This window comes from Diceros bicornis, chromosome 1 (assembly GCF_020826845.1).
Source record: "Diceros bicornis minor isolate mBicDic1 chromosome 1, mDicBic1.mat.cur, whole genome shotgun sequence".
In the NCBI taxonomy this organism is placed as follows: Eukaryota; Metazoa; Chordata; class Mammalia; order Perissodactyla; family Rhinocerotidae; genus Diceros; species Diceros bicornis.
The window spans coordinates 60,039,858-60,056,825 of NC_080740.1; the positions used below are offsets into that span (position 1 = coordinate 60,039,858).

The following is a 16,968-nucleotide window of genomic DNA, read 5'->3' on the forward strand; positions in this document are numbered from 1 at the left end:
AAACACGCCTGCACCCCCGCTTCCTTTCGCTGGGCGCCGTCCTTCCGGCTGGGCTCCTTTCTAATTGGCTGGCTGAGAGCTTCCTTGGGGACTCGGCCACTCGGAGGGCGCCACAGCGGCCAATCTAGCCGCCGTGTCGTGGTTTGGCCTCGCTCTTTCGGCTGCGAGCTCTCTATGGTGTTGGCGACGACATGTGGCGCCTCCCAGGACTCCTGGGCCGAGGTAAGGGGCTTCGAAGCCGCGCGTCTGGAGACAGCCGAGACTCCGAACTGGAGGACGCAGCGGGCGGGAGGACCGAGCCAAAGCTATAGTGGGCGGGGCTGGAGCTCAGGAGAGGCGGGGCCTTAGGGGGCGGGGCTACATCCCAGTAGCCAGGGGATCTTTGGCGTTTGAAGGTGCGTGGAGCTAGTGGGAAGACGGTGGAGCTTAGAGCCAAGGAGATGGGTGGGGCTGTTGAAAGGAGGAGGAGCCAAAAGCAGGACATGGTGGGGGGAGGCAATGAAAGATGAATACGGAGAAGCCAGTGGAGTCGGCAGAGCCAATGAAAAGAGACGGAATTTAGAGACAAAGCGCTCCAGACTTTGAGCGAGAGTTTGTGTCATTTTAGAACAGTGGTTGTCAGCCCGAGGAGGGCGTCAGAGTCACCTGAGAAGCTTTTTCAAAATATAGATGCTCCACCTTGAATGATCCTGGTTTACTAGTTCTGAGGTGGCACCCTAGAATCTGTACGAGGCAAAAGATTCCCACGTGTAGCTGCAGAGGCAGATGTCAGTGATTCCTGGGTTCCTGGGGTGGGGCTCTGTCAAGGGTCAGAGGGAAGATTGGTGGGGCTGCCGTTGCCTCAATCCTGTTCATGTCAGGTAACTAATCCTTGTTGTTCTGCACAGCTCTTCCCCGTCTGCTGGGACCCGGCCTCCGGGGGGTGACCCCCAAGTCCACCAGCCCAGATGGGCCTCAGGCTACCTCTTCCACCCTGCTGGTCCCCGTGCCCAGCTTTGACAGGTGAGATACTGCCATTCCATCACCCATCTCCTCCCGTGGCCTCCCTCTCCCCCTACTTAGGCCAGAACTTGATAGCCTCTATTGCATCATCTAGGTCAGGCCCCCATGGCCCAGGCCCAGGCACAAGCAGGGGCCCAAAGTCCCATGGATGGAAGGATGCCTTCCAGTGGATGTCTGCCCGTGTCTCCCCGAACGCCTTGTGGGATGCCATATCATGGGTAAGGCTTCCCCAGTTCTGTCTTTGACCTTCAGTGTGGATGAGAGTGATCCTGCATGGAAGTATAGCCTAGAAACAAGACTAGGGCATTACTGTGCCCACACTCAAAATTTGAGTAACCCATGGCATTGGAGCATATTTAGGGAGATAATGCCACTCCCCTTCTCCCATGTATTTATTCCTCCTTTCATTCAGTAAACATTTATCTAACACTTTCTCTGAGCCAGCCATTTCTGCTAGGCACTAGGGACATAGTGGAGAACAACGTAGATACGAATCTTGCCTTCATGGAGCTTACAGTACATAATACTAAATAGCTAACATTTTATTGATTAATGTGAAGTATTATATATGTACTATCTTGTTTAATCTTTACAAAACTCCTGCAAGGGAAATATAATCTCCATTTTATAGATGAGGAAACTCAGGCTCTGAAACTTTAGGTAACACACCTAGGTCACACAGGTATTAACTAGAGGAACCAGATTTTCCTCTGAAGCTCCTGCTCTCAGGTACCATGCTCTGCAGCTTGGTCGCTACACCTAATATGGCTTGTAAAAGCGCACAGTACAGATCCTGGCCCATAGTAGTTGCTCAATAAATATTTGTTGAATCTGATCTATAAAGTCAAATGCTCAATAGTGAACACTAGGTCTAATAGGGCAGAATCTTTGCCTTCCAGGTTCTGCTTGTAAGGTATTCTGAATGAAGTTGGCACACACAACACTCTCATGTCTGTCACATCTCATCCCTATCACTTTCATGCTTTGTACTTTGAGCAAGTGACTTAACCTCTCTGAGCCCCAGTTGTCTTGTCTGTAAACTGGTATCATCAGCAGAGCTGAGCCTGGAATGTCTCCATGACAGGGGCACTTCTCTCTGGGGAGCCATGGACTGGGGGTGTAACATACCACGGAGAGGGGAGCGTTTTCTCATTTTGTCAAAGTTCTGAGCCCTAGGGAAATCCCACAGTGAGTCCTTTTAGAAACTGGGCGTGGATCCCAGGGGTCCCTATGCCATCCCTTAGCTTTGTCACTACTGCCCATGTGAAAGGGCCTGAGCACGAGGTGTCCCCAGTGCCGTGGTTACGTGTCCCTTTTATTGACACTACCAGCACCTTCTCTTCCTTCTGGCCTCAGCTCACACATCTTCCCTACAGAGTGATGTGTGACTCCCTATCTTGTCAGGCCTCCCTTTTATGCTCTATGTAAACCCCTGATTTGTTTCTTTTTGGGCAGTTAGCATAATTTATAGTTATTGTATTTATTTCTGTGTACTTGGATTTCGTCTGTCTCCCTCACAGAACATATAAACTCCGTGAAGGCAGAGACGGCGTCTATCTTGTTTGCCATTGTACACAGTGCCTGTTGCAACAAATAAGTATTTGCACAACACAGGAAGGGACTGGGAAAACTGAACAGTCACTGGGCTGGGAGCTAGCGTAGGTCCTCTGCAGACCTGTCAGAGAAGAGACATCTTCAACAAGCTTCTACCTGTGCATGCATGTGTGGTGGGGTGGCTTGGTGAGGGGGAAGGGAGGAGTTGTGCCAGGCCAGAGAAAGAGAGTGAGCCTGATGGGGAACTCTGGCCTGTCACTGTGTTTGTGGCCAAGCCCCAACTTCCCACGTTATCTTTTTGCCTGCTTAGACCTTGTTTATTCAGTCACTTGCTCCTGCATTTATTCAGCGTGTATTTATTAGTGCTATATCTTAGCACCCTACTAGGCGCCGGGGATACATTGGCAAAACAGATGTAGTTCCTGCCCTCATGGTGCTTAGAGACTAACAGGAGAGACAAACCTTAGATGAATAATGTAGAGATGATTTTTTAAGTACCAATGTGATCAGGGCTCCAGAGAGGAAGCTTGGGTGCTGTGAGAGTATGTAGTGGGGGAGCTGCCCCAGCCAGGAGGCAGGAATGCCTTCTCGAGGAAGTGGTGTTTGAGCTGAAGGCTGAGACTGAAGGAGTTGACAGGTGGAAAGCCATGTTCCTGATGTGCTGTCTTCCCAGGGCACTCTGGCCGTGCTGGCCCTGCAGCTGGCGAGACAGATCCACTTCCAGACAAACCTGCCAGCAGGACCTCTGCGAGTGGAGCGCTGCTCTTGGCGCAGGCCCCTGGACCACTTCCTCTCATCTCCCTTGTGGCACCCGCGCTCCTGTGAGTTCTCAGTCCTGGGGACAGGAGGGCTGGGCTGGGAGTTTCTCCAGGCCAGGAAGCATCTCTGGACACACCTCAGGAAAAGAGCCATCAGCAGCTCCTTGCCTTTCCTATCTGAAGTCAGAGGAAGGGGACTGCGAGGAAGTTCTATCCACCCAGGGTGTGGGCCACACCTGCCCCTCAGTGTCTTCCATGTCTTCCCCTCACCTTCCATGGAGGGAGCCCCACAGCGGTCCAGGCCACTTTAGATCCTGGGTGTGGTTTCCTGCCTACCCCTTAGCCAGTTAGGTCATTCTCTGGTCAGTCCTTCATTAATAAGTAAATCTTTATGGAATAGCTATTATGTGCCATGGTTAAGGCTCTGGAGTCAGCTTGTCAGGGTTCCAGTCCCAGAGCTGCTGCATACTAGTCTTGTGTCCTTGGAGGAGTCACTTTTAACTTCCCTGTGCCTCAGTTTCTTCATCTATAAAATGGGGTAATAATAATACCCACCCCATAGGTTTCTTGGGAGGACTAAATGAGTTAATACATGTCAAGGGCTTAGAGCAGTGCCTGGCATATAGGAAGTACTCAGTAAGTATTAGTTTAAGCTCTTGTCATTATTATTATGATTGTAATCACTATCAATATTACCATCAAACACAGTGCTAGGTGTTGGGGCTACAGCAGTGAATGAGGTAGATGCCTCGCTGCCACTGAAAGAATTCAAGCAGAGGAGTGATTTTTGCTTAGAGTGGGAGATTAGCATAAATGTGGGCCCCTCTGGACCCATGCAGAGGGAGAGAGGCCAGCAAAGGAAATGGAGGAGGAGGCATGGGAAGGAGGTGTCACAGAAGTTCCCAAATTCTTCCTTTGGTCCCCCAAACCTCAGGGAGGACTCAGTCAAGCCTGAGCAGGCTGAACTGATCCCATTCTGACGTGACTGCTCTTACTGGCTCTTTCCAGCGCTACGGAGGCACATTCTCCCCAGCCCTGATGGTCCAGCTCCCAGGCACACTGGCCTCAGGGAACCCAGCCTGGGCCAGGAAGAACCCTCCACTCAGCCTGAGAGTCTCCCCTCACACAGCTCCTTGAGAACAGCTGGTCCTCAGGATCCCTCCGAGGAAGGTATGTCCCCACCTCGCAGAATCAGCAGAAGGCCAGGGGAGGGGTAGGGAGTTGGGCAGATGGACATTTGTTGCTGCATATGCCAGATAAGGGAATCTTTCCTGTGAGGCCGCATGCTTTCTGGGGCAATTTGGAATTATTTTGGTTTCTAGCAGTGGTGCTGAATGGAGGGGCTGGGTAGACTGGGAGAGTGGGAGAAAAGGAGAAATAACACCTTTCTTCTTTGCCCTGGCTGGGTGCTGGCCATTCTCCTTGCAGATCCCAGTGATATTGGCTTCCTGCATGCCAGCAGTAGCTTCAAGTCCAAGGCAAAACCAGCCCCGCCTCAGCCCACTGGTGAAAAGCAGGTATTATCCAGATTTGGCCACTTGGATCCCCATAACCTTCCCCTGGGCAGCTGGCAATCACAGTGAACTGTCCCATGATGAGTCTTTATATTCCTTCCTAGGAACAAGATAAATCAAAAACTCTTCCCCTCGAGGAAGCTATGACTTCCATTCAGCAGCTCTTCCAGCTCAGCGTTTCCATCGCTTTCAACTTCCTGGGTAACTGGGTAGACCTTGCCTCCAGGCAGCAGATGGGAAAATGGAAAGGGTATGGGGTTGGTCAAATAGAGTCAGGGTAGGGAGTGGTTTAAACAAGAGAGAGTTTATTTTCTCCCAGGTAGGTAGACCAAATCTGGTGTGGTGGCACAGTGGTGTCAGGGACCCATTCTCATTCAAATGTTCTGCCATTCTTAAAACTGGCTTCCATCTCAGGGTCCATTTTGGCTATTCCAGCTCCTGCCCTCATGTTCAAATTCTAGCCAGCTGGAAGGGGGAAGGTGGGGAAGCTACAGGACCACTCCAACCTAGAAGTTACACATATCATTGTCCGGAATGTAGGCTTATGGCCACACCCAGTCACAGAGGAGACTGGGAAATGTAGTCTTTAGCTGAATGACCGGGTGCTTACCTGAAAATTCTGTTCCTGTGTAAGAAGGAGAAAATAGATCTTGGAGGACACCTTGCGTTTTCTGCCACACTTAGGCAAGAACAGGCTCCTGAGGTTTGGAGCAGGCCCTCAAGTGCACCAATAGGAACCTCTTACCCACATCTGGAGGCTCCAGATGCCCCGCCAGTGACTTGGCGTAACTTTCAGGCTTTCGAATGTGGAGACCCAGACCTGCAGCCTCATCTGTTGGAGTTTAGTGGGCAGGTGGGTGAGAGGCTGGGATTCATTCATTACAAATTTATTAAGCACTCACCTTTTGCCTGGCCCTATTTCAGGTGTTGGGGATACAGTGATTCACAATACAAAGTCCTTAGTCTCATGGAGCTGACATGTGAGTTGAGGGAGAGAAAAACAATAAATCAGCAAACAAATAGAAAAGAATTTCAGATGATGATAAATATTATAGAGGAAATTAAACAGAGGAATGTGTTAGTGACTTGGGCAAGGAGCAGCTTTTGACTTGAAAGCCCTCAGTGGTGGGAAGATCCTTGTGCTAAGGATGCAGAAAGGATGGCAAAACAAACCAGTCTCGTTTCCACCTGGAGAAAGAGCTTTCCAAGCAGAGGGAACAGCAAACGCAAAGGTCCTGAGGCAGGATTGAGTTTTGCTTGTTAAAGAAACAAAAGAAAGGTGAATGTGGCTGGAGTATAGAGATCAAGGGGAGAGTAGAAAGAGGTGGAGTCAGAGAAGCAGGCAGGGCCAGATCAGGTGAGGCCTTCTGAGCCACGGCGGAGGGTGGATTTTCTAAGTGAGACAGGAAGCTGTTGGAGGGTTCTATGCTGGAGCGGGAAGGGGGGCAGTCACATGATCTGATTTACTTTTTCAAAGACCTCTCTGGCTGTTGTGTAGACAGATATGGATTGTAGAAATGCCAGAGGGGAAACAGGAGACTGGTTGGAGTTGTTACTGATGGCCAAGCAAAACACGATGGTGGCTTGGTCTCCGTTAGAGGCAGAGGACCGAGAAGAGTAGGTGGATCAGGGAGCCAGTGTAGGGAATGGGGACAGGATGGCGTCCTTTGCCCTCTTGAGTCTTTTCAAGGACAGAGGGCTCTGTGAACCCTGGACAGCGAGTTTTCAGGCAGCAGGGAGGCGACTGTAATTCACTGCTGGCTGAATGGAACCTGGCTTCCACCTCATTAGCTTTTTGTGATTTTGATGGGCAGACAGTCTCTTCTGAGAATTTTCTTGCCCATTCCTTCATTCATATATTCATTTATTCAGCAAGTGCTAAGCACTGTGACAGCATACAAAGGGAGCGTGAGCCATAATCATATTTTGCATTTGTATAGAGCTCACCCCATGTAAAGTTATTTCTTCTACATTCTTTTTCTGCTTCTGCCTCCAGGATTTTACAGTCTAATTGAGGAGACAGGGCTTGTACTCTTGAAACAGTTTAGTTCATAGAAAAAGGCTTGTGTATTCAGAAAGTGCCAAAAGAGTGTTTAAAGGCTGAGTGTGGTCTGAAGTTTCCAGAGCAGAAACAGGATGGGGAGGCCTGATGTGGGAGGCAGAAAAAGATATCCCAGGGTGGAGAGACAGCTTGACAAGGGCTTAGAGTTGAGAATTGGCTGTGCCCAGCTCCTTCCTGTTTTCCTTTTTGTTTGAATGATAAAAAGAACATGGGCTTTGGAGATGAACACACCTGAGTTCAGGTCTCGGCTCTATTATATCATCTCTCACAGTTTCCTTATAAAGCAAGATTAACAGTATCAGCTATGTCAGTTAGGTTTCGTTGGTTACAAGCAGCCTAAGCCCACCCTGGCTAACTTAAGCACAAAAGATGTCTATTGGGATCTGTTGACCTACCAAGCCTCAGAAAGGAGAGGAATCAGAAAAGCTCCAGGGATCCAGGGGGCAGTAACTGAGAGTGTCTTCAGAGTGCTGCCGTCAGAATAAACCTGAAAAGCTGTAGCAACCAGATCAACATTCAGATTCCTGAGAGAGGGTCTCGTTGGTTGGGAAAAAGAGAGGCACCTTGATTGACAGCAAGGGGGAGGACTGTTCCCAAAGGGAAGTCAGGGTGCTATTGCCAAGAGGAGGATGGTGTATAGGAGGACAGAACCCCCTGATGTCTACTGCAAACCAGCAGAACATGTAGAGGATGGAAATATGTGCCAAGTGTCTAGCTCAGAAAAGCAAGGAAGGAGCCTGTGGGTATCTGGCCGAGGAGGTGGGGAAGTTCACAGAGGAAGCTATGTTTACGCCCTCTGCTGTCTTACAGGGACAGAGAACATGAGGACTGGGGACTACACGGCGGCCTTTTCTTACTTCCAGAAAGCAGCAGACCATGGCTACAGCAAGGCACAGTACAACGTGGGCTTGTGTCACGAGCACGGCAGAGGCACCCCCAGGGACCTCGACAAGGTACTGCACCTCCTCCCCTGCCCCAGCCCTGTCCCCTGTGTTGCCCGGAGTGACGTCCAGAAATGAGCAGGGAGCAGGGCTTAGGGAAAGTCCGGCTTCTCTCCCAGCTGTGAGGGAAAAATAAGAAAGAAGGTCCTAACTTCTAGGAATTTACACTTAAAACTCAGGGAGGCAGAGACATTGTCTTTCTTCTTTGCAGCTATATCCTCAGGGCCTAGAATGTTACCTGGATGAATGGATTAGTTATTTCGAAAAAAGTAGGATAAGTACACAAAGACGTTATATGTAAGAATGTATTTCTTAGAATTGTATATGATGGCAAAAAAAGGAAAGCAACTTGAAGTTCCTTCGATAGAGAATTGGTTAATAACATCTATGTGGGCCTTAAAAAGCATGTGCTAGATCTATATTTATTGGCAGGGAAAGACGTTCACGGTGTATTGTTTTGTGAAAAAATAGGTTACAAAACAGCAAGTGTAGTTCTCTCTCTCTTTCTCCCTATACACACACACATACACATTTATATATATGTGTGTGAATGTATATATAATGTATATGTGTATATATATAAATACTTATATATGTGGGAAGAAATTTGCAAGGGTGTACACAAAAATGTTAACAGAATGATCTTCAGCAGACAGGATTTCTTGGGATTTTTGTGTTTCTATTTTTGGTTTTTCTGTATTTTAAAATCTTGGCTCATCTGTATTTTCTGACTAATCTATAATGATTGTGTATTATTTAATTAAAATAATTTTTTAAAATTTCACTCAAAGAAAAAGCCAGCTTACAGAGTTACCAGTTGACTGGGTGTTTCTCCCTTTGCCCCAGGCAGCCCTTTATTACCAGTTGGCTGCCAGCCAGGGCCACAGCCTGGCTCAGTACCGCTATGCCAGGTGCCTGCTGCAAGGCCCAGCCTCCTCGTGGGACCCTGAGGGGCAGAGGGCGGTGTCCATGCTGAAACATGCTGCAGATTCAGGCTTGAGAGAGGTGAGTGCCATTGTTGGGGTCTCTCCTAGGTGGCTGGGGCATGTGGGGCCTGGCAGTGACCAAGGTATCTTTTTCTTTCCTCCTTGACCACAGGCCCAAGCTTTCCTCGGGGTCCTTTTCACCAAGGAGCCATACCTGGATGAGCAGAGAGCTGTGAAATACCTTTGGCTTGCAGCCAACAATGGGGTATGAGGTCTCCAGTATCCAGGCATGTTGGGGATTGAGTCTGATAAAGGAAGGGATTTTGGAACTGGTGCAGAGTTTTCCTGTGCTTTGGAGACGGTTGGTAGGAGCATTGGGCCGGCTTTAGGCCTTAACTCTCGCTGACTTACTGTGTGACTTTTGAGCAGGTCCACTGGTATGCTGGAGCTGGCTCTCACCAGCCTGCAAGAGCTGTTAGTAGCTTAAAATCAGCTATGATAGGAGTCTTTGCACCACAGAGGTTGCCAAATGCTACAAAGCAGGGCTTTTTCCCCTGGAGAGCCAGTTGTTAAACATTTACCAGCACACTACTGGGCCAGTCACTTCTTGTTTTCCTCATCTCTAAAGTCAGGATAATAATGCCTGCCTTACCTGTCTACTACTTCACAAGGTTGTTGTAAGGATCAAAATCTGACTAAATAACAGGTGTGAAAGCACGTTGTAAGCGGTACACACGAAAGCTGCATCATCACAGGTGATATAATCCAGGGAGGTCAGAAGACATGTGAGCTGAAGACACGGAGCACTCTGGGGGGTGGGGGTGCCTGGTTGTCCATGAAGTGGGGGCATCCAGGCAGCATGACCCAGAGTTTGTTCCACAGAGCATTAGTTCCTTGGGATGTTTATAACTAATATGATGGAAAAAATTGTCAGTTGAGTTCAGTTAAACAGGTAATTTTAATGCAGGAAATCTCAGAGCTTTGTATCACTAAGAATCACCAAGAAGGCATCTGAGGTTTGCTGTGTTCCTCAAATGTATTCTTTTGAGTTGCATTTTTTTTAGTATATTTTTTCAGTTGCATCTTGAATGACCAGAAGCACTGCATTAAAGCGAGCAAGGTGCATGGACTAGAATTTCCCTGCATGAGAGCTGCTGCTTCCCTTTCTTTTCCAACCAATACACTGATAGCTTCACTGAACTCTTGGGGCATCAGAATACTTTTCTTTTTTCACTTGATGTTGCTCAAAGTGTCTTGAGCAATCAGTACCTGCCTCTGTGCCTGCCTTTCCGTGAAAGAGCCCCAGAGCCTTCCTTGGGCTGAGTGGGCCTCACGTCTGTGTGCTAGACAAGCCTTGGGGCACCCTGGCCTGCTTTGATTGCCAACATGCTTGGAGGAGAAGTGCATAAAGGGATGTTATGGAACATGGTGTTAGGGCACAGTCCTCACACTCAGCCACTCCACTGGGCATGATGTCTTCCTGGGTTGGTACTGTGCAGTGTTGCAAGGTAGGTGTTTGGTCTCATGAATGTCCAGTGCTGTGTTCTAAGCCAGCTGGTAGCCATGAGTCCACCTTATTTATTACATAGACTTTGGCCTCTTTCCAGAAATTTGACTGTGGAAGGTAGAAGAGAAATGAGACTATGGTTGGGAATCAACAGAATGTTTTGCTTTTTTAAGTTGGGAGATTGAATATAATGAAAATATTCCGGTAGAGAGGGAGAGATTAATGATGTGGGCAACTAAAGGTATGAAAATAATAATAACACTAATCTAATCACTTTTCATATATTAATATTTAATCCTCATGACAACATAGTAAGGTAGGTGCTGTTATTATGCCCACATTATAGATGAGGAAACTGAGGCAGAGAGATGTAGGATAGCATGCCTGAGGTGACACAGCTGGTAAGTAGTGGAGCCGAGACTAGAACCCAGGCGGTCTGGCTGTACCAGTTGGGCTCCTAACCCCTTCCTGATACTGTCTCTCCAAGGAGCATGGTTCTCAGAGAGGGGAGAGAGAGGATCCAGAGCCATGGGCAAGGGGATTAGCCTTTTAGCCTTTCAGAGGAGGAGAAACGCTTTCTCTGTAAGGTTTGCCTTGCAGCCCCCTCAGCAGAGATTCAGGAAGGCATATAGGGCCTTTGGGAGGCCCGGCCTCCACCCTTGCTCCCGGCCCATTCAGGATAACGTAGGAGCCTGACTCCAGGTTTTCCGTAGCTGGGCTGAACACTCCTGGTGGCCTTCACTTCTGTGGACTTTGGGCACCAGCCTCAGCGAGAGACCCTCCCATGCTGCTCTGGCTGGAATCTCCCTGGGTGGGGGCATCCTTGTTTCCTTTATGTTGGGCGAGCTCTGGGCCTCTGGCTTTTCACAGTGGACGTCCCTTGGTCCAGGGAGGGCTGGGCCTGGGCCTTGACCCTGCGCAGATGAAGCTGTAGCATTGCTGACTGCTCCACCTTCTTCCTGCCTCCGCGCTTCAGTTCTTCACTCCTGCCTGTGTGCGTATCTGTGTGTCTGTCCATTTTCTCCTGTAGGACTCACAAAGCAGGTACCACTTGGGAATTTGCTATGAGACGGGCCTTGGTGTGCAGAGGAATCTGGGAGAGGCTGTGAGATGTTACCGGCAGTCAGCGGCTCTGGGGAATGAGCCCGCCCAGGAGAGGCTGCGGACCCTCTTTTCCATGGAGGCAGCAGGTAAAGACGCAAGTCAAAGCCAGCAGGGTCCCTCTCCTGAGCTCAGTACCCTGTAACAGAGAAGGGGTGGCAGTAGCCCTTGATCTCCTTTTCATTTCCTGCCCCAATGATGGGTAAGAAGCAGAGCTTTTCTAGTCAGACATACCTGAGTTTTAACCCCTGTTCTGTCACTGAACTTGGACTCCATGTCTTTGAGCCTCAGTTTCTTCGCCTCTGAAAATGAGGGTACTAGTAGTCCCTTACTCATTCGATTTACAACCGGATTAAGTGAGATGACTCTGAAGGGCTTAGCACAGCCTGGCACACAGTCAGTATTGAGTAAATGGTAGCTGCTCTGATGATGTGTCAAGAGAGACAAGATCCCAAGACTGCCTCAGTGCAGTCTCTGAGAGCCCGGCTCACCCCTGAGTCACTCAGGCTGGCTTGGGTTAACAATGCCAGGGGGCACCAAGTCCTTTAAGAAGTCCTTGCTCCAAAGTAGGAATCCAAGAATACGGTATGAGTAAGAGTTGTTCTCACCTCTCCTCGCAGCCCCAGGGCCCAGCAGCCTGGCAGTTACAGGGTTGAAGTCCTTCTCCAGCCCCTCCCTCTGCAGCCTGAACACTCTGCTGGCAGGAGCCTCACGCCTCCCACACGCCTCAAGCACAGGGAACCTTGGCCTCCTCTGTAGAAGTGGGCATCTTGGAGCCAGCCCTGGAGCCCCCAGCAGGGCTATCCCACCACACCCCTACCCCTTGGAAAGGAGTCTCGTCAGACTGGGTTTTGGCTAAGGTGAGATAAAACACAGTCATTGGTACCTCTCACTGCGCTGGGCAGGGGAAGGCAGGGAGGGCATTGGATGGTAACAAAAATAGAGTGTCAGTATCCCTTTCCAGGGTGGAAATTCCAGTGAGAGCTCAGGTTCTCAAGCAAGTTCAAGTGCATGGCTAATAAATGACTTTGACCTTTTCCCCTAGTCAGGAGCCTTACAAGATGAGCAGTGGAGACTCTCACAGTTATTTCTGGTCTGTGCACAGAAAGGATTCATTCAGTGACCTATGAAAAACTCTACTGAATGGTCCAGAGACCCTAGTCCTCACATTAGCCTTTGTCTTTGTGCAAATCCCTTACCTTCCCTCCCCGTGCCTCAGTTTCCTCAGGCTGAGACTACATCACATTTTGCCAACATCTGATGTGTGTACCTCTGGTGGTCCTCAAGAAGATTTTAAGTGGTACTCAAATGAATATTTTTTATTTTAGTGGCTGTATATTTAATATATAATGTAAAAATGTGACTAGCGCATTATAGTTTCACAGATATTAAAAATAATGAATCAATTTAAAGCAAAACATTGTGACATTGCATAAAGGGGAGCACAGATCCAGAGAGGTGGCAAAAATTATGAGGGTGGTTCCATGAACAGCTAAACTTGGGAAACACTGGATCAGGTCGTCCCCAAGACGAGCTCCAACATTCGCTTTTGTTCATCCCCAGTGGATTCATGATTGTCTCCATCTGACCTTTGATTTGGAAGGAAGGAGTTTCTTGCCTAAATGCCTGGTGTATCTGCTTGACTTTTTCAGACCTTCTCACTTCAGCCCTAACGATGGAGCCTGTGGGTTCTCAGAGAGATACCGCAACTTGAGTCCCAAAGAAGAGGCCAGTTATCCACCCACCTTCCCACAGAACCTTAAGCACCTGCCCCACAACAGTAAAGAAGAGGAAAGTGTATGAAGACCTAGGTCCTGGCCATGTCACCTTGAGGCAGTGACCTGACTTGCCGTGTCTCCTCAGTTGTAGGCCAAGGGCAGTGGTGTCTGCCCTCCCACCCTACAGGGCTGATGTGGGGCATTTCACTGTGGAAAGGACCTTGGTGCTCACTTAGGCCAGAGGAGGCAGAGTGATGCCCATGGTTACATGGCTTTATGAGTCACCAGACCCGGAGAGGACCTGCCTCCTGACTCCTGGCCCAGGGCTTTTTCACCTGTTCTCACTGTAATTTTGTGTGAAAGCATTGTTATCGTCCTGCTGATGTGAGGGAGTAAATGGAGATTGAGCACCTGGAGTCTAGGAGCAGGAGAGTGTAGATTTTGTGATCCTCCTCGGTGAAGAGTGTGCCAGAAATGGATGGCAGTTTAATAAAGCTGATATTGGGTTATCTCATCACTGTTGCCATTGAGTGTGTTGGGGAGAGCCGGGGAGACGGGCAGGGGGAGCTGAAAGCCGAGGCTCCATCCTCGTCTCTAAACTCTCCATTAACCAATTTAAAGGGTCTTAAAAGCTTCTCTAAGAGAGAGACTTAGAAAAAAATGATTTCTGAGTCAACGCTAATGACTCCAATTACTGAATTTGTGAATAGCTGTTCCCTAGCTTCTGGATGTTAGCCCAAGTTCAATAGCATAGATGTGGTTGAGGGTAGGGGGTGGGAGGGACTGAAGACTAAACTCCCTAGTGACTATTCAAATGGGAAAGACCAGCCAGCTTGGCCAGTTCAGAGATGGGAGGAATTGGGGGGGGGGGTCCACATTTCCTTCTCTGCTGCCCACCCATTTCTCTCCCCTACTTCTAGTGGTCTCGTCATGCTTTTCCCAGCGCTTTCCTCTCACCGCTGGAGCCCTAAGCTTCCTCTAGCTCTAGCGCCTCCCATGCCCCCTCCTCCCTTTCCAGGGCTGCCCTTCACACTGGCTTACCCCCTACTGGTCCCCTCATGTGGCTGCCTCCCACAGATGGCTCCTTGGGAGCAGGGACCTTGTCTTCTTTGTATTTCAGTACCCTCAGCACTTAGCACAAGGCCCCGTGCAGCTAGGGGCTGAATACGCACATTGGTTAAAGCTCAGGTTTTTAAGCTGTGCAGTGCACTAATCCTTCTGCAAAAAGAAAAAAAAAAAAGTTTCTGTGGTCAAATAAGTTTGGGAAATGCTGCACTAGACATCCCCTTTTTATAGATTCACAATGCACATCAGCATGTTCAAAGTTCCAAGAAGTCCCTGCAGTCAAGAACCCAGTTAACCCAATGTTTCCCAGCCTAAGCTGAGCACAGAGCCTGGCTCTCGGCAGACTGCCGATGAACCTTCCTGGGGCACCCTCTGTGTAAGATGTCACTTCCCGCCCTCCCGTGGAGCCCCACTTGCCAGCCTCTTCCCCTCCTGTTGTCATTTTGGGTTCTGTGATTACTGCTTCCTCCTGACCATGCCAGGGCTGAGGGGCAGTTGACAGTCCGGAAACTCCTGTGTTGATGGCCAGATGCACCTCTCCCTCCCTCTCAGTCATTACATGTTAAGTACTGATTCAATTTGGGATGCCAGACATGAAGATTGGATATTTTTAAGCTCTCTTTGTGGAAAGGGAAGGATGGAAGTGTCGTGAGAGATGTTGTCAAAGGACCAAAAATCCTTGGCTGTTCAGTCTCCATCAGCCCCAGGGGATGGGCTTCATCGGCAGACCGGGGAACCGCTGCACTTTTGCTGTTAAAATTCCCATATTAATAACTCATCGTCAGTGCCCTGAAAGGAAATGTGAAGGGAGGTGGCCCCTGTCAGCAGGGCCAGACTGGGTCAGGATACAGGGTGACCCAAGGTTTGGGGCCTGGTGCCCTCAGCAATGAGACCTTTGTGCGAGGCTCTGCTGCCTCAGTTTCCTTATCTGGAGATGCTGTTTTCAGGGAGACCTGATGCTACAGTGGGAACAAGGCTGTTTGGTTCATTTTATCTTCAGTGCTAATACAGTGCAGGGCACTCAGTAAATGTCCGGTAAACATTTATTCAGTGAATGCATGATTCTATGCATTGCCCCCTCTCCACCCAACACTTGTTGCAGCAAGCCCAAACAGCACATAGTAGGTGCTTTAAATATTTGTTGAATGAATCTGTATACCCCTCCCCCCACTGCTAGTCCTAGTGCTGCTTCTGACATGTGGTAATTGCTCAATGAATAGAAAATGTTTGTTGAATGAGTTTCTGATCATGCCTCCTTACTTCTCCCACCCATTACATTGTACCCAATACTTAGTAGGAGCTGGAAAAGGCTGACCTATTTTCTAGGTACACACTATGTGCCAGGCTAAGTCTGTGCTAAAAGTTCTCCCACCCCCCTCCTGTCTTCTCCTTTTTGGGATTTGGTTCGTAGAGGCTGCCATCTCACTCTTGTTTCAGCCAGAGGAGAGGTAGGGTTAGTGAGCTGCCAAGTTGAAGTTGGGTGACAGACAGGGAGGCTGCCTGTCAATCACTGAGCTGCCCCCAGGCTCCAAGTGAGCACTGCATTGCACTCCTGGTGCTAGAGAACGGCTGACTATTGATAAAAAATGTCCCTCTGCGCTTTCCAAATTAAGACGACATTGAACTGAGTGCTTGCTGACTTGCCTGCTCCCTCAGTCTCCCAGGGGACAGAGCCCATCTTCGGGGAAACTGTTCCAAGCATGTCCAAAGTCTCAGCTTTGACATCTTGGCCGATGTCGAGAAGTTGCTGTAACCTTCCTGTTCAGCACACTCAGTTCTGTTACCATATACACTGTCTCACTCTCAGCCTGTTATTGAGAAAAGGCTGGTGTCAGCCTGCTAGGATGGGTTGCATGTGCAGGCAAGAACACCAACCCTCACATATATTCACCCCTGATCAAAGATTGGTTGCTCAGAACAGGAGCAGCCCTACCCATGAGTTCTCCAGATTCTGCGGGGGAGGCAGAACTGAGGATCGACCTGAAGGATTGCAGTGGTCCTTCATCTTATTTAGGCCATAGACTCCTTTGAGAATCTGATTTCTTTCCACAGAAAAATGTGCACCCTCCCAATTTTGCATGCATCTCAGCAGGTTCATAGATCCTGAAGCCCAACCAAGGACCCCAGGTTAAGAACCCTTGATATAACAGAAGGAACTTCATACAAATCCCAGATCCAGATCTGAGCCCAGCCACAAACCTGCCATGTGGTTTTGGGAGAGTCAGTCTTCTCTGTTTTGCCATTTCCTTGGCTATAAAATGTTCAGACTCCTGATGACTAAAATTGTCCATGTCTGTGGAGGTTTAGCTGGTGACTTAGAGCAGTGCTACATCACCTTTCATAGGTCACATATTCCCTGATGAGAACTTTGTATCTTCTGCCTAGAAAAATGCCTGTGCATGAAGTTTTGCCTAGTTTTCAGGGGACTACAGATGTAGGACTTTTGAACTAGAATGAGGCAGCGATCTAGTGTATCCCGCGATCCAGTGTATCCCCTGATCCAGTCTCCAGCCATGGTTCCAGGTTCCTTAGGTCACCTCCTCCCCCACCTCTTCTTCTCTTCACCCTCCCAACATCAGCTCTGCATTGAAAATCCACTAGGAATTGGGGGGTCGGCAGTGTCTGCTCTAGTGCTGTGGTTTTCAGACTTTGCGTCACATAACAGAACTGGTTTTTTTTCTTAATGCAGTCTTACCTGTAGCTCCAATACAGACAAAAGGGAACGCTGAAGCACTTATTGACTCATTTGTCATTCACTCGTCCATTCAACAAGTATTCACTGAGTGTCACTGTGTGCCTGGGACCTGGCTGGTCAGGCTG

The 16,968-nt window shown here is 49.0% G+C and overlaps 1 protein-coding gene across 1 annotated transcript; it reads left to right on the plus strand.

Moving 5' to 3' along the window:
- The first annotated feature begins 100 nt into the window (after nucleotides 1-100).
- On the plus strand, nucleotides 101-13,597 carry DELE1 (DAP3 binding cell death enhancer 1). The gene is made up of 13 exons (XM_058542867.1): nucleotides 101-222; nucleotides 888-1,002; nucleotides 1,097-1,220; nucleotides 3,230-3,377; nucleotides 4,323-4,484; nucleotides 4,743-4,831; nucleotides 4,933-5,029; nucleotides 7,701-7,843; nucleotides 8,678-8,836; nucleotides 8,930-9,022; nucleotides 11,295-11,454; nucleotides 11,986-12,225; nucleotides 13,018-13,597. Exons 1-12 carry the CDS (start codon nucleotides 192-194, stop codon nucleotides 12,222-12,224), a joined length of 1,560 nt encoding a protein of 519 aa, XP_058398850.1. The 5' UTR covers nucleotides 101-191; the 3' UTR covers nucleotide 12,225; nucleotides 13,018-13,597.
- Nucleotides 13,598-16,968: the final 3,371 nt, after the last annotated feature.